The sequence below is a fragment of the Phalacrocorax carbo genome, chromosome 1 (assembly GCF_963921805.1).
Source record: "Phalacrocorax carbo chromosome 1, bPhaCar2.1, whole genome shotgun sequence".
NCBI classification, from domain to species: domain Eukaryota; kingdom Metazoa; phylum Chordata; class Aves; order Suliformes; family Phalacrocoracidae; genus Phalacrocorax; species Phalacrocorax carbo.
Window position 1 is genome coordinate 58,041,825 of NC_087513.1, and position 24,743 is coordinate 58,066,567.

Below are 24,743 nucleotides of genomic sequence, written 5' to 3' on the forward strand. Positions count from 1 at the left end.
TTGGGCCCAAAGGGCCCATAGCTATGTGAGAAATGGGGCACAGCTGCATTGCCGAGGGCCATTGTTCCACTGCCTTGCATGGCATGGCTCTCTTCTGGCCACAGTGGGTCCCTGTGCCATTTTCCACAGTGGCAAAATGGGCATTTGCTGAGCCATGCTGAGCTTCAGAGGTCAGCTTGGTGCCACACTCTGCTATGACACCCACGCATGTATGCACACAGACATATCAGCCCCATATGGACATCTCTCACCTCCCTGCCAACGGAAACTGTTGCCCTTTGCAAGCCTGGCTCACTCTGAGATGCTATCAGGAGGTGTGTAGAGGGGGGGCTGAGGCTCCAGGCCTCTTCAGTACAAGCACAACTCCCTCACCTCATGACATGCCGCCCTCCTTCTTCCACAAGCCGCCTGTGACCTCTCTCCCCGCAGTTATACCACAGTGAGTGCCAGGGCAGAAGGTTCAAATCAAAGGCTTCTGACAGTTTCTCAACCCACAGACCAGTCCTATCTCTTGAGTTTGTCACTTAACTCACAAATGACCACGGAATTATTGCAAAATCTCACACCTTTCCCAGCCTCTGTTTGCAATGACTAAAATAGGAGGGAGCAGGATGGAGAGCTCTTGCATTGGAGAAGCTAAGGAGTAGGGGGCTCCCCATCCACCCGGGGAGGCTGGGAATCCAGCCTTGGGTGAGTTGAAGGTGGGTGGCTGGGTTGTTTCTTGATTCACTTTAACGTACTTGCATCTATCCCTTTGAGAAGCAAGGCTGACCTGCATCAACCTCAAAGCTGCTGAGGTGCGTCAACTTCCAGGGAGCCCATGCAACAGAAACTGCAGTGCACCTCTGAGGTGGGAGATATGTCCATGCCTTACTGGTTGCTACTGAGGGCAGTTGCAATGCTTCAAAGTAACCAGGGGAAGGAAATGCCCAGGGAGAGGAAGGAGGACAGCAGGTCTTCTGTCTAACTGATACCCATCTTGCAGGCATCATTTTCACTGTTCTGGTCCCCTGCTCTGAAGTCCTGACCACTCTCTAGATGTCTGACATAACAATGTCCTAGTGCAAGACTTGGGCAAACATCTTCCATGGGGTGCCTGAGGCTCACTGCATTCTCCTGCTTGCCTGTCAGGCACTTTTCTGGGCCCATGGCATTCTTCCATTTGACCCTACACACACCTTTTTTCCCCTGTGTCCCCTCAATTCTTCGCCTGAAGTAGTGGAATAGAGCAGAGCACTAGAAAGGACTTTCCAGGCAATCAAACCCTGTCCCTGCAGCCACAGGCAGCAATTCAGCAGATCTTTTGGGCCAAGGGCCCACAGAATTATCATTACCACAGTCCAAAACACCTCCCAAGGCCTTCCTTCACCTGACTCCCACTTCTCTTTATGTGGTATGCTGGTGGCATTGTTTGACTCTTTAGAAGACTTATGCAGGCTTTTACAATTGTACCACGTTTCAAGCTTGCTCCTGCAAGGCTTTGAAATGTTTTTTTGAAATTCCATTTGTTCATGATATGTCAGAGCCTGAAGCACTCCCCTGACCCTAGGACAGACTTGTTTCTCCTCCCCCATCCCCAGCCCTGCCAGCTGTGGAGGCAGAACAGCTATGCCCTCATTGCAATGGCTAGATGAGGCAGGGACAGTGATGTTTTCAGTCAGCCTGTGAATCTCTTGTCCTGCAGGGTGGCAACCTGAGCTCTGGGGAAATAGAGAGAGGATCACTGCATTGCCTTATCTTTGTTGCAGGCTTGTTTTTTTCCACTCCCCCCATCCTGTGCCAGCCCTCCTCACCATTGTGAAGCACTGTGCAGAGAGGTCTCCGAGTACAAAGTGCAGGGGAAGCGGTGGGAGGGTCAGGTGAGGACTGAGAAGGGCGAGAGGAAAAGGTCAGTGACGCAAGCCCGATGCGATGGCTCTCAGCTGAGCTGCTCTGCTGTTTGTCCGTGGTGCGCTATTTCTGCTCAGCAACAATTCACACATCTGGGGACCACAACTCCTTCCACCACCCACGCTCTTCCTCCCCCCTCATGGGGGATGAAGCAGGGGAGGGGGGAAGGAGGGACAGCTACTGCACCAGGCTGCCAGCATAATTTCCAAGACTGATGGGAAAAAAAAAACCCGAGCAGTCCTTTTCAACAGCCACCTTCGCTCTGGGCACTGAGCATCGCCAATGAAGGAACCTGCTGCCCACCAAGGAGGTAGGGAGAATAGGACGAAGGGGGGGGATCCTTTCTCTTGGGGTCCCAGGAAGGTCAGCACTGGGGAACTGTTCTGATGCCCTCATCCTTGAAACATAAAAGCAACCCTGCAAGTTTCCCCTTAAAATGAAGGTCCCACCTGGGTAGACCATGGCTAAAGGAAGGGACTCTGGTGCCTGCAGACATGTGTTGTCCTTGGCCTGTTTCCACGGTAAGCGTTTGAGTGGAGCCAAGCACTTGATCCTCTCCGTGTCTCCCCACTTGGCTGCAGCTGTGTGTGCGTGCATGTGTGTGCGTGTTTATGTGTGCGAATGTGTGCACAGGTGCAAGCAGAGGGCATTCCCCCTCATTCCCCACAACCGGCTCCCAACTGTGGGGCACAGCACACAAAAATAGCCTAAAATAGCCCTCCTGGCGCCGTGCTGGCTGCAAGGGCTGCAGTTGCTCTTTTGAGCTGCAGGGAGAGGGAGGCTAAAACTATGAACTGCTTCAACGCTCTGTGCCCTTTCCTGCTTCTTATGCAGGAGGTGCTGGAGCAACAGGGAATGGTGATATTCAAAAAGGCATTCCCCTCCTGTCCATGCATGCTGCTCTTAAGAACAGAAGAGGAGGAACGTGACACAATGGTCTTGTTTTTCTTTCAAGGAACAAAGTCCCATTTCCCCTGAGACCTCCACATCCCCTTTCCCAAATACAGGTGCAGTCAATAGGGTGGATGTGGTGAGATGTGGCTTTGTGTTTATAGCAACAAACCTGAAATGTCTTACATATAAAGGGCTCTGTGTCACATCTCTCAAGCAACACCTTCAGGCTCCTCAGAGGCCACAGTGGGAAAGTAGTAATTTCCATACTGCTTGTTTTTTCTCCAAGTGGTGGTCTTGCAGTGTTCACCAGCATCTGGTTAGTAGTCTCCAGCAACAAGCAGCCTTTCCTACTCCAGCCCCCCCATCCAGAAGATGGGCTTTTCAGTTGCATGCAACCATACCCAAAAACCTCATCAAGCTGCAGAGCTGCTCTGCTATCGGTAGTTCATCTCAGAGGACAGTTGCCTAAGAGGAAAAGTTCTCAGAGGAGCAAGCCCAGAGCTGAAAACCTGATGGAGGTCTCAAGAGGGATGAGGAACCCTTTGGGCTGACCTGTTTTACAAGGCGATACATCACTTGGGGGAGTGAAGTGCACTCAAGTCCTTGGCTCAGGTCATGGACCTGGACGTCACCCTTCCCTTCCATTCCTTCCATCCAGGCACACTGTCTTTCTCGTCATATCTTCTGCCTCCCGAGGTGGGAAAGAAAGAGTAAAGTGCTCACAAGCAGCAATGTTAGAAGGCAAACGGGGGGCGGGGGTGGTGGCAGGTGGGAGCTGAACCTGGGAAACCACAGAGCAGGGAAAAAAATGGCTCTCCTGACTGAGCCCAGGGAAGAGACAGGAGCACCAAGCTGTGGGGAGACAGGCAGCTGCATCCAAACAAGTCCATTCTGTTCAGGTGTTTTAATGACATGAAGGCTAATAATTACCATAGTCACAAATCAGCAACCCCCGAAGGGCTTAAGGGGGAGCAGGGGATTGGCTTTTGGATAATCGTGACATCATCAAGCATATTTTAAAACAAAATCAACGATCTAATTAAATCCCTTTCTAGAAACTGCTCAGGCACAGAGATTAAGAAAATGGAGAAGGAGCAAGGAGAGCTCTGAGCAGAATGGGGTTGGTAGTTGTAATGATTTTTTCTTCTTGAGAAGGAAGAGAAATTTTATTAAATTGGGAGCAAGCCTTACTAATCAAAGAACCTGAGGGTTTATTCCCAAGAATCTCCTTGCAGTCTTGCCTTCAAGCAATTTTCAATGTACAATAACTCTCTGAATTCTTCTCCATTTATTAGGTCTGGAAGCTGTCATTGCTTCATATTAGGCTTGTCAAGCATTCACACACAAGCCCCTCTAACTTTAAATAGAGAGAGATGTAACACATTGGCACGCTGCAAAACAGAGCAGGGCTTTATCTTTCCAAGACTGCCCAGGTAACAAGGTAATAATTTCCCTCAAGGACAAGAGCTGTTGCTGGTGCTGAATAGCAAATCGGCCAGCATTCAGCTCATTATCTTGCTCAGGCACAGATTTGGTGTAAGGCTGGTCTCAGAATCCAGTTCTGCCCTCCTGTAGATCATACAAGTTGCACAGGCACTTGCTTTTCAATGCAGGTCTGTAAGCAAGTTCAGTAGGCACTCTGGCCATGCATCTTCATCATTCAAAGCCAGGGGAACCCTCAGGGACGTGCACAGGCATGTTTTAATACTAGAAGTCAATAATGTCCCTGTATACCTGGGCAGTGGGCACCTGCATGCAGTGCAGGATCTGGTGCCTGGTCTGCAAATCTCAGTTCTTGGTGGGAAGATGTCCTTTATGCCCCTTTCTCTGCTGTGGAAATTGAGATGCAGAGAGGATGTGAAAGCTGTACAAATACATCGACAGTCCCATGGGTGCGCCACGTTCCCTCAAGTTCACACTGGTGAGTTTTCCATTGCAGGTGTGCCAGGCTAAGACCATCTGCATACCCAGATGCCGCAATTCAGCTGACTGAGACCACTTGCCACGCTGCTTTGGCTCAAACACATGCTGTGCCTCACACACTATGTCCGCAGGCTCAGACAAGGGCATAGGTACTGGCCTTCCTGCGTGCTGCTGAGCCCAAGGGTACAGAGGAACACAGAGTGCCTGGCCCAGGGTGAGAGACCAGGTCTTCACTGAGTGTCCCTGGGGAGGGACTCTGGTCTGCGCAGCCCTTGTGGCACCACAAGCACCCATTGGGGAGCAGGAATCGACACATAGAAGTTCTCTTAAGCCTTGAGTCTGCTGCTTGGGCTCCAGCCCTTCAGACCAAAGTCCTGACACTGTCTAGTTCTACCCAAACATAACAAGAAGCCAGGGCTGAGGTCTTGAATGGGGGCATCTCGTGACTGTCCCGTGCTCATGCTTATGAGTTCATAGTTATGTGTTCTCAGCCAGGCAGGCTAAGAGTGAAACTGTTCGAAAATAGCATGCTTCTCCTCCCACCCTTTTTCCCCCACTTCTCTGGGCCTGTGACCATCACTGGCAGGGAGTGAAAGTGAACACCTCCTCCACCCGCTCCCAGCTGTGGCCCCAGACTTGCCTTGGTGAGAGTGCCTGCAAATGCCTCAGCTTCCCATCACTTTTATCCTTAGCCTGCAGGGCTAGGGAATCCCTACTTTTGAACATTTTTTGTATTTCTGTGTATATTTGATGTCTTCTGCTTTTACCAGGCTGATCTGTCAGGACACTCTTTGTGTGACAGGAGTTGGAAGGGAAGAAATGCAGGAATATCTTCTGCTGTATACGTGGGCTTAATGCTTGCTGCCCAGCATGGTTACCCCATTGTGGTACCTGATCCCAGAACTTAAACTCCATTGCCTAAATACCTCTCCACTTAAACACAGTGATGGAGATTAACCTGAGGGCAGCGTTTAGCCTATAACAGCAATATCCCTAGGGGTGGTGGAGCAGGAGGAAAAAAACCAGCTTGACTTTTTAATGTCATCCCAAGATTGCCATTTTGATACAAAGCAAAGCCTCTTTTAGACTGGTAATGTGAACAAATTCAATAAAGAGCTCACAGATACACTAAACAGTGGTTCCCCACAGGGCCGTTTTTACAGACTTTTTTCGGAGTAGAACCACAATTTAAGGGGAAAATAACAGCAGATGTAGAACAATGTCATAGTTTTGAGAAGTGCACGTATACGAATGGCAGGAAATTCAATGTAAAGGTTATAGTTAAAACAACATTATTTGGAAAGTACCAAAAATAACCTACAGAGCATGTAGAGATCTTCACAGTGTATCCTCTCAGGAAGCGAACTTCAGTGGCCATCAGGGCATCTGCCCTTATTCCCTCACCTCCTGCTGGCTCTGCACCCTTCCCACTGCTCCACCTCAGAGCGCCATGGGGACAGGACACTGAGATGGATCTGCTGAGCTGTCCACTGAGCTCGCTTCTAGTGAGCTGAGTGGTTTGTAAACCACAGGCAAGGCATTCCAGTTAGGCTGGGACCCCAGTCCCACATGAAAGCCAGCAAAGGGAAGGGATGTGCCTAACCTAATGACAGCGTTGATGAATCATAGGATAATTTGACACCACACAATACTTCTGTGCTTCACACTTCTTCACTCAGTCTGTTCTGTTCACCTCTGCCATTCTGCAGAGACTCTCAGTGGACACGCAACTGAAAATGAGAAGTTTGAGCGGCAGTGCTCTTCTCTAATGAAAGCAGAGCGAAGGCAAAAAGATAAGCATGTGCATAAGGACCTGTCCCAGCCTTGAGGGTTTTTAAAACTTACATTGACCCTGAAACACTGATCTGGCCCGGACAACGCCTTTAACCAAACCTCCAACACCACACTTTTACCTGCTGCTTTAACACCAAACAACAACGCTGACTAGTGAGTTCATCCGTCTCAGTCACCATTATGGGGACAGGAAGGTAATCACAAGAACACCTCGCACGTTGTCGCTGATGGTGCGGTTTTGTTTGGCTTCTCACATTACAAATGGCACCATTCCTAATAATGTAAAGGAGATAAAAATTGCCAAATTCTCAGTAGCACAACATCCTGGGCAATCAAGTCTGAAAACTGTGCTGACAGCCAGTGTGTTTATCTGTATCAGATGGGATCTGGACACAATCATGGTATCATGCTTGTGTAGGAAACCCTCTCTTACTTATGCCACACAGTAATTACTTTAGTACATTTTAAACTGTGTTTCCAATGGAAATTAAACCTCCTGAGGCAGACTGTGTCTCCATGCATTGGTGTTTGGCTGTCTGCTAGCTGATCTGTCAGACCATTCCCCCTCCCCTCACAATTTTGGGAAAGCTAATCAATTCCAGTCACACTTGTCAAAGGAGTATATCCCTTTGGGATATACAGGATACATGAGTATATCCCTTACTACTTTTAAGCAAAGGTGGCTGGATAGAGGAGAGCTGGCTCTCCATTAGCACCCTTAGTGGGAAAGTCTTAAATGTGACATCAGTCCTTACTAGATATTAAAAAAAATCTTCCCAAGAATCTAATGTAGAGACCCAGATCTAGAAAAAACAGTCTCCAGTGAATTGGCTGACCAGATAAATCTTTGTTTTCAACTGTAGCAGGTGCTTATCTTCTCTACGGACTAACTACATGTTAAGTATTTCTCTTCCACTATTTCAGGTACCACAGTGCATAATCAACCTTATCTGATTCTTACACATTAACAAAAAAAAAAGAAAAAAAGGGAATCAGTGGGTTTTCTTTTTGCCCTTGATAAGCTGAACAATAAAAAAATGGGTGCTTTGTGTTCTTGCTTTCCTAAAATGATCTCTGGTCTGAAGGAAGGTGCAGATTTCTCAGTCTGAAGGACAAACAGGAAAAATGATGGTTAATGTGACTAATGCATTGCAGCTACAGAGCTGGTGATACCAAGAGGTTACTCACAGAGCACTTCAGTGCTTCAGCTCAGGACTTCTGCGCCAGAGTAAGCTATGCTCATTTAAAGGGTTCCTGGGAAAGGCAGGCTGTGCCCTGACGATACATACCATTACAGCTCCACCCTGTTGGGAGCCTCCAAGATGCAACTAACACAGACAGTGATTACCAGAGCAGAAGTGCGCACAGCCCATCCTCTCCCCTGCTCCTTTTCAACAGAGGCTGGCTGGTCAGGTTCCCCAGTTGCCCATGCAAAGTTTGGCCATAACACGAGTCCTCAGATGACTAGCAAGAGCATCCAAATGACAGCACTCAGACTCCTGGTCCATGTCATACATGGTGAGGAAAGAGGTGTTGCACTCCAAACCACTGGCCAAGTGAGTGCTTTATGCTGGAGTAACTGCAATGCTCTTCCAGAAATGGTCATGAGGACCCACTATTGCAACCTCCTTCAAAATGGCTCCGCCCATGCCTTCAAATCATTGTTTTGCTCCAACACTATTTCTTTTTGAGGTCTAATATCTTCTGAGATCCAGTCTCTGAGGTGGGATGCCTGTGACTAAAAACTAATCCTCCTCCCACACTCTTTTACCACTACCTGAAATCGAGATCCCATTGTTGGTAAAGGAGGCCCCATCCTTCAGGTTTATGGAGTCCTCAAAAAGAAACTGCCTGGAGACTTGAGATTAGCCTCTGGCAACTTTTGGTCAGCAAAACCTGCTTGCTGGACCTGAGCTTGGGCCTTGAGCTGCTGTAGGAGAGAAAGGTGAGGAGCACAGGGTATGGTGACCACTGTGTGTATAAAAGGAGATTCTCACCATCTGGCCCCATACCAGTGGCCATCTTCATGCAGCCCAGACCAGACAGGAAATGTGATGAGCTTCACTTCAGAGAACTGTGTCTGTGGATGGAAAAAGAGACGTGTGTGTGGACACGTGTGCATATGCATGCCTATTTGTTAACTGGACGACCGTTGGGCTGTGGATTTGTGTTTGTGCATCCCTCTTGGCTTGGGAGGCAAAGATGATGTGTGCTTTGGAAAACATCTGTCTGTGGCAAAAGGACCTTCTAAAACTAAACGTGCCCTGCAAGGCCCATAAGACATTAGCCATCTGCAAAGGTGAGGCCATGTTAAGCTTTGGAAGAAGGTGGACATATTTTTTTTACTCCCTTCTGGCCTGTTGAATGGACAAGCCACGCCAAACAGGCACTGCAGCTACTGCAGGGCAGCATTGCCTGTCTGGACTAGCTGCAAGTCCCAGGTAAAGGGGGGTGAGTCTTCCTTCTGTGGAGTAAGTGGCATGCTTGCCTGGTAGGGAGGCTGCGGAACGGGTGTTCCTGTGGTGTCACACCATCTGCAAGTGTGAGGGTTGTGCCTCAAACTTCACACTCAGCACTGCCCTTGTTCCACTCCCCTTTGACCCATGATGGTTCCTCTGAAACTGGGGCACTTGTGGAGAGGGTGGTTTCATTCTGGTGTGCTTAGGTCAATGACTTGAGTTATTTTTCACAAACTGGCTCATGGTATTTCTACTGCAGATTGACTCCTGTCCTTGGTTTCAAAGTGATTTGTGCATGTGTGCAGACCCTGAGAGTGATATGAGTGGTCTGTCTGGGCATCTGAAAGTGGAAGCTATGGGTCTCTTGCCAGTGTCCCAAGAGGACAGGTCCTTCTCTCTCTCTTTTTTGCTTCCCAGCAATAGTTACAAACTGGTCCCAGTATATGTCAGCACTGCAAGCTAACACCTGATCCCTCCACCCTTGTTTCTGCACCTATTGCTTTACCAGCAGGAAGTAGGACGTGGTTTGGGGCTTTTTATTCTCGGCCTCGCTAGCCTTTTCGATACTTCAGGGCCTCGTCTCAGTCTGACAAGGCAAGCAAGTGGCAGCTTCCTGTGCAAAGGTGAGAGGGAGAAGATAGAGAGAGACCACGCGTGTACGAGAGGAACGGCTCTACAGCAGAACTGCTGGGCTGAAGACTCCTCTCTTACTCCAGCAGCACTGGCTGATGGCTGGACATGCACTGAACTAGGATATCCCTCTCCATCACTCTCCATTTTCCCCCTCCCCATTCCCATCACTGTTTGACGTCCAGCCCCTGCTTCCAACCAACCCTGCGACCTGGTCCCCGGGGACTCCTTTCGTCTGGACCGCCGGGTGCCTGGTGCTGGAAGGTAAAGGGGGCGATGCCAGCTCTCTCCCACACGGGGGTGGCTGATCTGAAAAGCGTCTTGGAAGGAGTTTCAGTCTGACAAACTGAATCTCGCCGTTGGGGAGGGCTAAGCACGTATTTATCTCTCTGTCTCTCCACAGTCCTCTCAAATCATACCCCACATCTCACAACCACGCCGCCTGCTTTCTCTCTCTCTCTCTCTCTCCCCTTTGTCTGTTAATGCATTGTCGTCATGTTTTTCTTCCTCTGAACCTAATCTTTTATCATAATAGGAATCAATATTATGCCTCATGCCAGCCTTTTATAAACCCTCTCTTCCCGCTCCTCTGGCAGTCCCGGCAAGGTCCAGCCGGACTCTGTCTTGTTTTGCTTAGCTCTGCCTGGGCTCCAGGCTTGCTGAGAGGTGCAGGTGGTCCCTTCTCCTGTGGGCAGAGGCAGACCTTGAGTGGGTGTCCAGGTGGATGGGGAGAGGGGGAGGCTTGGATGAAAAGTTTGTAAGCCCAGTCTGTCTAATATGGAGCATGGCTGTACAGGTTTGGTAAGACAAGGACCCTCCCTGGGTACCACGGGTAGATGAGGGGTGCTGCAGAGTTTCCTGATTACAAAGCCCAAATTTTCTGCTACACCTAAAAGTATGGATCCTTCCAAGGCAGTGGAGTGTCTACTTGGCAAGGATGGTACATGGCTTGTGCATGACTGTGTAATATTTTTTGATATGGTAGAGCCTGGACTTACTAGAACCCGGTAAACTCCTTCTCCCTGATTTCTCCCACTGTCACAAACAAGCCATTCAAAATCTACCACCTAAGCCATGAGTTCTGCAACTAACTTTTGTCAGTTGCAGCCAGGGACCCCTCTTACTCAGCAAGCACCTAGTTATTTCAGCCCTGAAGCTTACAAAAAAAAAAAGCTCTTCAAAGCACAAGCTGTGTGCAACCAAGGCAGCACTCTCTACCTGAGTCAGCAAGCAGCCTGAAAAAAACACATGCGGACTGCTGTGCACTCACACACACATTTCCAGAAGGCATTACTCCTGCAAACAGCCTGCCTGTGCTGCACTGCAAACGGTTTCAGTGCTGAGCACAGCACCCGAGGCAGGAAAACAATGAGGTGCTGAGGGAAAAGCACAGACTCCAGAGTGGAAGGGGTATGAGTTTCTGAGCCTGGAATACTGGCACTGGCTTTGAGCCCTGCATCCTGTGAGGTGATATCTTCCTAATTTGCATTGCTAAGCTATGTTAAGGGGGATCTTCTCTCTTTCAGTGTGTCACCAGTACAGATGAAGCCCTCTTTGCTTCTTCTGTGTCACCTCTGGCTGTTCAGTGTCACGCCTCTCTTACTGGCATCAGACTCGGCACAAGGTAAGAAGTTATTCCCTTCACCCATGCCAGCCAGGTGAGCAGGGAGGGGGGTCAGCCAGAGGAGCGTGTGTGCCATGGTGTGTTGCTGTGCAATGATTGTATTGTAACATACAGCCAGAGGAGGTTGCAATAGTTAAAAGTCCTTTATGAGCACATCACCCTCCAAGGACAGAGAGAAGTGAGTGGCTCTGCCTTTCTTACTTGGAGTTAGTTATCCAGCAGAGGAGCCAGTCTGCAGTTTGGGATGGACAGAATTGTCTGGGGTGATGGTTAATGTCAATCATCATTGCTAATTCAGCCGTGTTACTGTTCATCTCTTCTCTGCTGGAAGGTGCCTCCAGCCTAACTTGTTGGTATGACTCACGGGCGGCTCTCTTCTGCGACTGGAACCCAGGCAGGGACCTGGTTGAAGCACCATGCCAGCTGGAGATTTTATCAAGTTTAGGATTTAGTGAAAGGTGGGTAACTGGAGAAGCTGAGGAAAGCCAATGCTGTGAATGAAAAGTGTCCTGAAAAGTTTACCACTTAACAAAAATGTAGGCTCTCCCTCCCCAGGCCACATATAGTGGAGTCACAGAGCTGAAGGGCTTTGTCTTGAACTTTGTCTCTAACCCCATGGGGGCTGAGATGCTGGCCACTGATCAGTCTTTTGTCATATGACAGTCCCAAACTGTCTAGCACAGCCCATCGTCCAGCTCCATAGCTCTGTCTGTGCTTCATTTTCAAAAAAATTCCTCTTCCTTGGTAGCCACCCTCTGGACTGAAAGGCGTTTTCAATGGAAAAGGAGGATATATAGAGATGGTGCCATTTGCCCATTGCCAGGGTGAGCTGGGATGTTGCAACCTGAGTAACAATAAATGAAGGAAAATATTGTTCCCCTTATCTCCCCTGACCCTTTAATCTCTCTCATGTTTTCTTCTCCCACACACCTCCCAGCAGAGGGGTAGGCGTGTGGCCAGAACCACAGTGAGGGCTCACCGAGTCTCTGTGGTCTCCCAGATTGGCATCTTTAGCCAAGAGACTTACCAGCCTACCTCAGGGCTTCCCTGGGTGCCTGTCATAATGAGAGGCTCAGTGTGATTCTGGCAGTGGGTGGGTTGCTCGTGACTGCCATAGAGACACCTCCCGCTGGGGCCTGGTGCATGGACCTAGAAAGCTAAAATATTTATGTTGCTCCATGGGTGTGAATCACAGAGGCTGGGGCTGGAATTTGGGCTGGATTTGGAACTGTGGCATGGCTTGACCAGAACTCTAGGACGCCACCTCTCCCCACGATCAGCAAGGCCCAGGCTTTATCTGACCTTACAGCTGGAGCAGACAGCTCAGTCTGATACCCCTTCGACGCTCTCCCACCATGTCACCCTTTGTGCCATAGCTCAGCTTAGGCTGTCCAGCCACACTTGCCAGACCAGGAGAGAGGTCATGGCTCTGCCAAGTGTGACGTATGGTCCTGCCCGACTGAGATGTAACCTGGTTCAGAAGATACATCTCACTTGGTATCTGAGATCCTACAGGACAGCCAGTGGCTTGAGGGAGACCTGTAAACCCTGGAGGGGTTGAAACAGGCATCCATCTTACAGGGCCACGCTGGTGCAATTGTGGGCTGCAGGTGTGTTTGGGCTCTGCATGCTTTGATATAAACAGGAAGCAGGGAAGGTAAAGCAAGAGGGTTTTGTGAAGACTTGGAAACTGGAAACCTACTGTTATCTTTGGCTTGAAATAACTGGGATGCTTTGACTCTCCATGTGCAAGCATATTCAATTTGTCTGAGTGATGCAGTGGGGAGAGAAAATGGGATTGCATCCTTGCTGTAAACTCTTCAGCAAATATGGAAGGATGCAAAATGCTTTGAAAGATCTTTAGTGCTACCTAAAGTTTGACTAAATACAAAACAGCCTTCCAAGCTCACTGGAGTTCTCCTGCTTAAAACCCAGGGATTCTCTCTTACTTGAACAATCCAAGAAGTACTGTAAATTACCCAAGGCAGAACACATGACAGGACTGAGGAGATGCATCAAGACCTTCAACAAAAACAGTGATGTGAGTAATTCATCTGGGATATTCTGGCTAATGACAAGGTGGAAAGTGTTTGTATGTGGATTTGGGGTGTATGAACAGTGTGACACCCGGGAGCAGTATAAAAAGCCCAAACCTAATCCCTGACTCTGGTTCTGGGGTTGGGCTTGGAGTTGTGTATTGTCGATAATGCATCACCCTTGTGGGTTCCCCTGCTGGGAGAATTGGCTTTATTGTGAGCTGGGCCACGCTGTCCTGACACATGAAGAAGAGGTGCAGGACGGACAGATCACATGCAGTTCCCCTGTCTCAGTTATATAGGTTTGGCCCTAATCCCTTCCTCTGAGAAGGGATGGACAGCACCACCAGCTCTGAGGTCACCTCTTGGCCTCATTTTCCTTGAAGAGGTCAGTACCATTTTCCAGATCATCAACTACTGTGAAGCCTAGTTAACGGCTTCAAGCTGCATCAGGGGAGGTTTAGATTGGATATTAGGATCAACTTCTTGACTGAAAGAGTGGTCAGGCATTGGAACAGGCTGCCCAGAGAAGTGGTAGAGTCACTACCCCTGGAGGTATTTAAAAGACGTGTAGAAGTGGCACTTCAGGGCATGGTTTAGGACACATGGTAGTGTTGGGTTGATGGTTGGACTTGATGATCCTAGAGGTGTTTTCCAGCCTTAATGAATCTATGATTTTATATGTTAAATGCAAAGTGCAACAGCAACACATCACTGGAGCTAATGGTGATGCAAATCCTCTAGCTATTATCTTTTATTTAAATCAGTTGTTTTTAGATTCATTATATACTTCCTTCAGTCATATCCAGAATTATTGTAGTCCTTGTGTTTTCAGAAAAAAAACCCACCCAGATATGAGCTAATTCTCCTTATTGATAAAGCCACAACCAGTTCTAATGACAGAAGATGTTCTTACATTTGCACATCATGTGCAAAGACAAATTGCAGGGTTGGTAAACAGCTCCAAAATCTTTTCTTTCTGATCAAGCAAATTTCCCTATTGCTTATTTAATACTGTATGATGTTTGTAGCCCTTTAGTATCATTGCATTTCAAGAATAATATTTAATACTAATGTTGTCTCAGTCTTACCAATGAACAACAAAACGTTTTCGTAAAAATATTTTTTCTCAAAATATGCCACTCATAGAAAGTAACTTGTTTCTTGCTTAGTCAGCACATACAGCAATCCTAGCAAACTAGCATATCACAATATTTTGTGCCCTTCTCACCAATGAACGAAAAAAATCCAACTACAGGAAGTATAAATCTTTGGTTCATCGCTGACCATTGAGGCTTACGCCTTTCAGCGACAAATATCATCCATATTTATTATCAAGTATTCTTAAACCTCATATACATAGACAATACTTAGAAATACGTAAGCTTATTGATAAGGCTTCAGTGTCACTAATTGTAAATGTTCCTTGCAGGTTCAATACTTCACCGCTGCAGACAGTCTTACCATGTCTGTCCATTGCCAGATTGGAGAGAATAGGTCTATACCTGTGCAAATAGAAAATTTCAGGCCATTTGCAAATAGTGAGTACTCATCTGTCTTGCAGCCTCTGAAGCTTCCCCACCAAATGATATCTAATTTCTCTTCCCCATCCACCCCTATCCAACACCCACAGCTGATTTTAGACTTGTGTCTTTTCCTTGTCCCCTACATTGACTTCTGCCACTTGCACCTCTAACATGCAATGTCATGCCAGCCGCTTCCTATCCTGCCTTGTATCTGGGACAATAGTGAATGAGAGTGCTTTGCCCTAGGAGTTCTGGCTTCAAACAAGCAGTGACAGCTCAGCTGACCTCCTGAAAAATGCATGCTCAAGAAGGAGGGAAGGTCTTGCTGCTCTTCCCCTGCCCCTTTTATCAGATATTTGCTTCCAGCCTCCTTTAAGCCAGCTTTGGCATGCGTCAATCTTTGCTGAAAGGATTCAACTCACTAATCCAACAGAAAAACATCTGCTTGCGTCATTTTTTTGCTGGATGTGTGAGTGTACCTGGCTCAAGGAGAGGTCCAATAGAGCTGCTGCAAGGTAAGGCATAGGAAGGCATGTCTGGATTGAGGAATTGGGAAGGATCAGCCCAGACAGTCTGTGTAACTCCATCCTCTGTGGTTGTAGTGCTCTGAAAGAGCAGCTGGGAAGCAGCTATCACCCCCCAACTGTGCCCCATTCCTGTCTGTACGATTTCCCTGTGGATCACCCCTACAAGATAGGATGCATGGCCATGTGGGATTGATTGCACTGACTGCAGGGGCCACTCTCACAGGAGGAGCTGCCTTTAATGTAGTCCAGAGACTACAGGCCTTTTGCCTTCAGTGACAGTGGGGAAGAAGGAGGAACAGAGAGGGGAGCTCACTAACCATCTCACGTGGCTGTGACTGGCTGGAGTCTGTGATGACAGCCAAGGCACCAACCCTGCTGCAATGTGATTTGTGGTGGAGCCCTGTTATGGACAGAAAGTACGGGAGTATCAGCCCTGCTCCTTCTCTCTTTCCAGTAAAACTGAGGCCACCAGGAAATCTTCAGATGGTTACCAAAACTGAAAACACCTACAACTTAACATGGTGCCTGAATGTTTCGTCTCATTATTTGAAAGGGGAACGGGAATACCAAGTGCGGTATCGAACCACAAGTCAGTCCTGGGAGGTGAGTACAGAGTGGGGCACTGGAACCTGTCACCATATGAATACTGGTCTTCTTTACATCACCCAGGATTTGCTCCTGGACCTCACCTCAGGATGAAACCAGTTTTGGTGAAGCTGGAGAGCAGATGACACCTCCCACTCTCTTATCTGTGTCACCTGCTGCCAGTGTTTGGTGATGACAGGGAGGCAGATGGGAATCCTATTTTACTTAGTGCTGTCATAAAGAAATCCAGACAGCTCCACGGCAGACCTGAAAGGGATGAAAAAGAGCAAAGAAGCCTTGTCCTCCAGGGAGAAGAAACAGTGTAAAGGTGTAGGGATCTGAGGCAGGTCCTCTCTGAGGGCCTTGGAAGAGATGGGTAGAATCGTACATGAGGCTGTAAGCCAGGGTGGTGATGATGCTCTAATTTTGCCCTACTCCTAGGAGGCCAGAAACTTCACCATTGTGCAGGACCAGATGTGGGCAGTGTTTGAAAGACTCTCCCCTGACTTGAAATATGAGGCAGCTGTCCGTGCAAGGCCAAGTCCCTCAAGTGTCTACAAAGGCGTGTGGAGCGACTGGAGTGAGACAATATTGTGGAGGACACATGCTGACCGTAAGTATCAAAGTCAGGCAGTCTGGCCTGGAGGGAAAAAGAGGACTCAGGGAAAACAAAGTAGAAGGTTCAAGCAGGCTGAGAAGCTGGAGGAAGATGGGTAGGGAGCAATAGAAAGCTTGAAAATGATCTGTCCCTCCTAATCTGTTAGGTCAGGCTGCCTCAACAGGGCTTAAGGGCAAAGACCCCTTGAGCCCAGAAAAGCCCCTCTGACTTCCAGGAGTCAGGCAAAATCCACAAGTTGAAAATCAGGGACTGCCAGATGTCTGACCTGCAGAAGCAGTGGCCAGGACTGGCATTTTCCCAGGTGCTTCTGTGACCTAGGAACATAAATCCAGATTTCTAAAACGGCCCAGTTCATTGGAGCCATTGATCAGTGAAATGCAGTGAAACAGAGCACTCAGCTCTTGAACCAAAGGAGACCTGAGCCTAGGAAGCAAAGTGTCACGGAGAATGTGAGATTTACATGTATGTTAGTCCCTTCCAAAAAGGTCTGCTGAGACTTGCATCAGCCATTACCATGAACCACAGCATGGAAGCCATATCTAGCCTTGAAAGTCAATGCCCTGGATGAGTATCTTTGGTGAGTCATTGGCTGTGGTCTCTGTAATTTCTTTTCTGAAAAATAAGCAGATAGAGGTTATTCCTTCTCATATCGCCCCCTCTCTGCCCCTGCTCAGCCCCTCCCTGTTGTGCCTGGTGCTGGTATAAACAGAGGAGCTATGTTTAGAAAGGGCACTGTGTTGCTGCGGTGATCAAATTTTGACAGTGTGTGATGTCAATGAATAGCATACAGCCGCAACCAGTTGTCATAGCAACCAAGACCCAAAGATAACCAAGGTACTAGAGGCAGAGGAGGCAAAGTGATCTGAGTAGCATCTCAAGGACAGGCAAAGAATGTTCTAAAAATGTCTCCTCCTTATTTTATTGTTCTCTGCTCCCTCACAACTACTCCAGAGGAGCTCTGCAGGCCCAGACCAAGGGGTACTAGGGATGGAGGGAGATGGGGGTGGCAGGCAGAGGAGACAGGCACCAGAATAACAAGAGTAAGCAGAATTGCACTGGGGAGATGTGTGTGAAAGAGACAGATTAAGAAAAGTTTGAGATAATGCCCAACAAGCCTGAGGAGTGATGGCAGAGCTGGCATTGTGAGAATTCAGTCTCTTTCTCCTAACCCTGAAATCCAAGTACTAAGATCATTATGTGGTAGAAAGCTGTAACCTTCCTAGCCTCCTAAAGCTTTCCTACAACTCTTCAAGTGTTCAACTCCACTTATGCTGATTTTAGGATTCCTTGCTTTCATTTGCAACAAAACTGGCAGGTTGATGGTCACTTCAACCAGCACTGTGGTACCTCATCTGTGGCAACCCCCCGCTGTGGTGCTGTTATGAACACGGAGTTCAAGTTGTTCAGCACAAATTATCTGTTAAGCCGTGCCAAATAGACATTGAAACCCATCGCAGCTCAAAGGCATCCTACACAACACAGCAGAACTCATTTATCTGACCTGTATATTCTAATCTTATATAATATTATAATATTATATAAATATTATATTTTAAATACAATATATAATATATTATATATTATAATTATATAAAATTATAATAAAGGCCCACTTTGATCAGCTTGAAGAGCCATGGAAGGGATGCAGCTCCTACCTCCAGAATCCTGGCTAAATTTTCACAGCAATTCCCTCGTTCTCTCTTATCTTGCAGAAACATCGCGGCCAGTCTTGCCAGCTGTTATAGTGAGCAGTTGCATCTTTGTGATCATTGGGACTGCCTTCCTTATTAACTTACGGACCCTGAAATGGTAAATGAGAATCAAGTTTTCCTGTCTGTTCCTCTCTTATAACTTGTGCGTCTTCTCAAAACCAGAGTTATTTTTCACTTGCATTACTCAGGATAGAGAATGACTTAAAAATATGGTCTATAGCCCATCATTTTGAGGGTGACATTTGTCTGGGGAGATATATTACCACCCAAGGTGATGTGGTTTCACCACCGTCATCGAATCATGCCACACTCCTGTGACCTGGTGCTGTCCCTCAGCTGAATTAAAAACAGCTGCCTCAGCACTTCTGTTGCCCATGGATTAGAGTGATGTTCCCTGGCAGGGATGCACCAAAATTGCCTCTTAAAAAGCAGGTCAGTAGGTTGAGCACTTCCTCAGTAAAGAGGACCAAGCAAGCCTAGATCTGCTACCTTCTCACTTCAACACTCCAGCAAGAACATAGCGACATTTAGTCTGTAGGCAAAACTCATGAGTGAGGAGCACAATTCTTCCTCTCCCTGGTCTGTGCAGTCCTGGAGTGTCTCATCACATCCTGGTAAACATCTACATGATGCTTTAAAGACTTCTTTGTCAGTGTTTCTACCCAGACATTGCTTTTATTCGGGCCTGAAAGTGTCTTATAACGTTGCCCATGCAATAATACAGAGAGTGACTTGTCAACATGGCAAGGTTAGAAATGGCCTCATGTTTTCTTAGCTCAGGACAGAGACAAAGAAGCAGGGTGCTGATGTTTGTGGCAGGAAGCAGGGAGAAATATTCTCAGGGATGAGGCAGCAGAGGCTAGGATGGCTTCTCTGAGGAAAGGAGAAGCAGATTGAAGGAAGTTGGATACTGAGAAAGTCACTGACCACTGTTTTACCTTGAGACATAACAGAAAGGTGAGGAAGTGTTAACTATATGGCACAGAGAGATAAAAAGGCCTCCTTTCTCCACAGAGCATAATTAACCTGGGGGAACTGGATAGAGGATAATGCTGAGGTAAGATCCAAAGAAGGATTAGACATGCATGAATAAAAATAGCATCTGCAGTGATGTAAGGTAGTTTATATGCAAGAACTAGCAAATTCTGGTGCTTCAGAGAGTACACTGATGGCCTCCAGAGGCTGGGAGGGTCTTTTCTCAGAGCATCCCACAGCAAAACTTCAGCAAAAAGCTGACAGCCAACATCTCTGAGGGACTAAGGAGCGTATTAGATCACTTTTTGCTGCCTCAGGATAACAACACACTGGTTCCAGTGAAGTAGAGGCCATTGGATGGACACAAGATGTGCTCAGATGGCTTGCACAGCCAGTGTGTCCTAGCTATACCATGCAGTGTTCTGTTAACAGGACGGACAGTTGAGGCACATTTTTTTGCCACATTGCTTTGCCAGCAATGGTCCCATTCTGGCCATGTGGTCCTGTGAGTCATTGTGGCGACAGCAAAGCAAAGAAGGGGGGACTCACAGCAGCTGGACCCTGGAAACAAGGGAGACCTTCCTAGTTTGTCATCAGGGCAGGAGGGGAGAGGGGCAGGTGGACAGGTTAAGGTGACCAGCCAGTGAAAGGAAACAAAGAATCTAGTGTATGGTTGGTTGGTTGTGCTTCCCCAGGGAAAAGGCTGAGGGGAGTGTATTTTCCAATGCCAGGTTTAACTGCCTCATCTTCATATCTCTCATCCCTTGGCCTCTGCATTTCAGGCCTCTCAAAAGCCAGGCAAGCTCTCAGGCTTGTTCTTACTTTACTTCTCCGCTGTGACAGGGTAGTACCCATGAGCTGTGATACCCCCACCACAGTGCCATGTCAGTCAGGATCAGGCCCTGCTTCATTCCTCCTTCTTATTTTCTTTTCTCAAGGTTTAAGAAGATCCTGAAGATTCACATCCCAGACCCCGAGAAGTTCTTTCCCCCACTTGTTTCAGTTCATGGAGGTGACATTCAGGTATGGGACTGGGGATGGAGCCAAGTGGTTATGAGGGAGAAATGAAGGAAAGGAGGGTCCAGCTGCACATGCCTGGGAGAGACACCTAGTTGTCAGATCAACATGTGCACACACAGTACATATGTCTGTAGCACCAGCTGCTGGTTTCTCCCCTCAAGTTTTATTTTCTGACCTTCTAAAACCTGACACTGAGCTGAGGCATCTCTAATTACAGAACCGAGAAATGGCAAACCACACAAACCTCAGCACCCTGCTCCCCTAACGGGCAGCCTGAGAGAAAACAAGGGACCTTTGGGAGGGAGCTTGGCCTCTCAGATCCCCTTGCACCCCACTTGGGTCCCTCCCTGCCTGCCCTAGGCTGCCCAGCTCTTCCCCAGATTTCCTGCTATGATCCTCTCCCCCTGGCTGTGAGCCTTTTCTCGGCTCCTAATGTGAATTGCCATCATGCCGGATGGCACTTAGCTGTTTCCTGCATTCCTGTTGCCTCTTTCCCTTCTTTCTCCACCCCCACTTTCTCCCCTTCCCTGATCTCTCTGTGAATATGGGCAGCTGCAAGGAGACAACTACCATTCTGTGCAGTATTAAAGGAAATATCAGATGCAAGATGTGGGATGTGATCCCAAGGGGCATCTCACTTTAAGAAGGGTGGAAACAAACTGCAGAGGGTCCAGAGGACAGCAAAGCTTTTGAAAATCCTGAGTGCAAAAAGCCTTAGAAAGCTTAAACTGTAGGGGAAGGGTGCAGAGTAAGGGCGTGGGGGTGTGCAGCAGGCACTGAAGACACTTTCTCAGTGCAGAAGAACTAGAAAAATTGGCTTTACTGGCCATAAAGGCAATGAAGTTGGATGTTATCAAAACCAGTTTATTTTTAAGGGTAATGGTGCAATGCAGGATGTCCTCATGGTGAGTGTGGAAATCTAGGCACAAGAAGCCTGGAAGGGCACTTTAGACAAGAAATCTGCATAGGGCCAAGTAGACATATCAGAAACTGGTTCAGCACCTAGGAATAGATAGCATGAGATGCAAAGTACTGCTTTTCGTGTTTCCACCTTCACTTCAACTTATGGTCCTGTAACTTTTTTCTGTCTTTCACTTTAATCTTCCATCCTCTGTCCCCATTCCCCAGGAATCTCAAAACATAGGCTTGTAAGATCTGCTCTTCTTTTCAAAGTGATAGAAAGATATACTCTCTCTAAAAATCCTGTAGGTGAGACATCATGAACGTGAATTTCCCTCCTCACCACCTCTGGCAACTCTTGCTTGGACAGAGAAAAGGTTGTTTGCTGTGCATGCTCAGGAGAAGAAACCTTTGGTTCCTCACTGCATGTTATACTTTGGGCATAACACTCTCCTGTGTTTCTTCCCCATCAGAAATGGCTCTCCTCCCCGTTCTCCACATCTTCCTACTGTGTGAACAGCACAGCCCCAGAGATCTCCATGCTTGAGGTGATGCAGAAGAATGACCAGGATTCCCAGTTTCTACTTTGCAAGGGAACCCCGACTCCTGATCCTCCCTTAGAAACCAGTGGGCACTCTGTATCCAGCTGCTTCACCAACCAAGGCTACTTCTTCTTTCACCTTCCCAACTCCTTTGAGATTGAGCCCTGTCAGGTCTACTTCACCTATGAGCCTTTCACCCAGGAGGGCAGTGGCAGCGAGGATGGTGAGTCTTACCATGCTCTTCCCTCCCCAGACCTCTGCACACTGACAGAGGACATGCCTGTGTTGTCCCACAACTTCCTTCATTGTATCAAGGCAACCTGGGGCTTTCAAAACAACTCCTTCATGGAAGAGACAGAAGATGAAGCCCAGCGGGCCATGGCTATTTCTGGGGCTCTCCAGTCAAGTGAAGGTACTTTACCAACACCAGTTCTGAAGCAGGATGAGAAGGTGATGGACAAAGCCCTATGCCAGCTGTACACTCACTTTCCTGATCCACCGGACCTTCATGACAGTGATACTATTGATGTAATGGAGGGGAGTGGGAAGGCAGGCCCTCCGATTGACACCTGTACACCAGCAGCACATGCTGCCTCTTCTTTCTGTCAGCCTCCACCTCTAAGGCAAACTGAGGATGAGGATCCATGCAGAACAGTCTTCTCCAGCCAGGTCCCAAACACTGGTGCCTACCTTTCTCTGAAGGACCTCCAAAGCCAGTACAGCCATTGCTCTGTCTAGGATCTGCCTGGAGGAAACCCATAGGTGGGAAAGTCCTCTGCAGGGAAGGCTAGACAGACAGTTTTTCTATTCAGGACATGAATGTGTCTTCAGCATCAAACCCATTGTGAATGTTCCTTAATGAGGCTGAAGAACACAGTTACTCTAGAGGGCTGCAAAACCAGAAAAGGGATAGGATGGACAAGGTGTAAATTTATGGATGGCTACATGGGTAGCCCTAGTTCCCAAGGTAAAGTGTTAGTGAAACAGACTGCTGGAAATGAGAGGACATTTTGCATGGATAACCGGGCTACAGGACAGTAAAGCAACACATGGAGAATGATAAAGGTACATTAAAACTGTTCAGTGGCTACTCAGCTAATGGAAACATAGAAGCCTGATTCTTAGGCATGCAGGTCAACAAGGACTCACCTTCATAACTAGACCTGTTTCTCTGCTATCACTGGATCTCATGGCATAGAAACCCCTTACCACACTGCTCAAGTGCCATCCTGAACCTCACCAGCTTGATTTTTCTTTCCCAGCTCCCTGTAGGAGGCTATGCCAGTAATTCCATGCTTTGCATCTTGGTGTAAAATAGCACTCAGCTTTGAGGCTGAGCAGGCACATGGTCCATTTGCCTCATCCCAGCCTAAAAACCTCTGACAGGAGGGAGAAATGCCTGAAGAGGTGGATATGAGATGTTGTACAGGGGACAGTAGCACTGCCAGTCAGTGCTGGGGCCAATCATGAAATGGGTGAAGACAACTCCTCCTGACTGACCAAGGCTGTAATTCTTTCTGTAATGTCCCCACTTCAGGTTTTAACCAGAGATTACATTCTGAGCTACTCGGTTCAGCTTTAGACTCAAGTCTCTAAGAGCTACAACTGTGTCAGCTGTCTAAGCAGTGCAGTGTAAAAGAAATCCCCATTATTGTGTTAAAAATACTGGGGAAATCCCCTCTCCCCCCCCGCTTCTTTCTCCCAGGTCTGATGATGGCAGTAAAAAGAATGCACACAATTTCCTATTCTTGCTGCAATATTTTTCACGAAATCGAAAGCCTCTCTGCCCTGCTGGCAAAATAGAGTTATTTGACTATGATAAGCTGATTGCAGAATAGTTCATCCCACATCCTGTATTAGTGGAAAACATCGCAACAGTGCTGCCCATTCCTTCCATTGCTCAAGGGAAACCATTGCCTAATTAGTGAAAAAGATGTGGTCAATGAGCCCAGAAAACTAAGTTACGAATCAGCACCTTTACTGAAAAGAAAACCTCAATCCACTCACAAAGAACGGAGATAGCAAAGACTACATTTTTTTTCGTTTTCCTCTGCATTTGCTGATCTGGGTTGAGAAAAAGCATCACACCATGGAAGAAAAAGCGGCAAGGCAAAGGAAGACAAGCTGTTCTTGTTACATCCATCCCTGCATTCAACATCTGTACTGTCTCTCCACTTTCTTGCCATATTTCTGGACTATTCAGCAGTGGGAAAATACCACCCTTGTGCTAAAGATCTTTCTTCTAAGAGTTTTTATATCAAAAAGGTCAAGGATATCAAACTTCTTGGTACTGCTATCACTCCTGTGATTATCACCCAGAACTAATTCTTTCCTACCTCTTTTTCATACAAGCACCAAGCTGCCCCTTTGTCCTGGTCCCACACTGTTACCTGACCCCACATGGTGCAGCCTGAATGTCATTATGAGTCCCAGCTACAGGGTCACCCACTGGCTTCAATTTCACCTCAAAATTGCTGCTCAAAAGATTTGAGCCTGCCTGCAGCTGAGAGGCTGGGGGAGCTACACCTCTCCTCTCATCAGCTCTTCACTAACTGCATCAAGATGAGGTACGCTCCGTTGTCTCCAGGAAACAGCAGGTGAAGAAGACCCCACAGCTTCCCTGTTAAGGAAGCAAAAGACTTGCCCAGCTGTTTGCTGTACTTTGAGAATCTTCCCAGATGGACTTCAGAAAGAGACACTGAATCCCTTGCCACTGATGAGAAATTTGCTATCTTACATGGACCAAGAATCCTAGTTGTAGTGATGGTTATCTTGTCCCAGTGTAGATCTTCATAAGCTTCTCAATTATTCTTGCTGCTAAGTGCAAAAGAAAAACTTTGCCTCTTTGTAAATAAAAGAAACATTAAGGAATCCACAGTGTTCTTCTCTTCTTGGGGTGGGGGGAAAGGATTAACAGCTTTTCTAAATAGGGGACTAGGTAAAGCTTTCCTCAGACTAATATACCTTTAGCCCTCCTTCCTACTCCCTTCTGCAAGGGACTCAGCCACCTAAAACAGAAAGCAGAGTTGGAAGTGATCCTGCTGCAAGCCTCTGAGGACCATCCTGCTGGCTCGGTAATTTTCTCCC

At 47.6% G+C, this 24,743-nt stretch overlaps 1 protein-coding gene across 5 annotated transcripts; it reads left to right on the forward strand.

Annotated features, from left to right (window-relative positions):
* Positions 1–1,862: 1,862 nt before the first annotated feature.
* Positions 1,863–24,521, forward strand: IL2RB (interleukin 2 receptor subunit beta). 5 transcript variants are annotated; one of them, XM_064455145.1, is made up of 11 exons: positions 1,863–2,200; positions 9,220–9,854; positions 11,117–11,214; positions 11,546–11,672; positions 13,150–13,255; positions 14,683–14,791; positions 15,758–15,906; positions 16,330–16,501; positions 18,220–18,316; positions 20,133–20,217; positions 21,588–24,521. In XM_064455145.1, exons 3-11 carry the CDS (start codon positions 11,133–11,135, stop codon positions 22,392–22,394), a joined length of 1,734 nt encoding a protein of 577 aa, XP_064311215.1. In that variant the 5' UTR covers positions 1,863–2,200; positions 9,220–9,854; positions 11,117–11,132; the 3' UTR covers positions 22,395–24,521. The 5 variants fall into 5 exon arrangements, with proteins under 5 accessions (XP_064311215.1, XP_064311231.1, XP_064311225.1 ...); XM_064455155.1 differs by lacking the exon at positions 1,863–2,200 and adding an exon at positions 2,214–2,411 and having other exon boundaries at positions 9,533–9,854; XM_064455161.1 differs by lacking the exon at positions 9,220–9,854.
* The last annotated feature ends 222 nt before the right edge of the window (positions 24,522–24,743 follow it).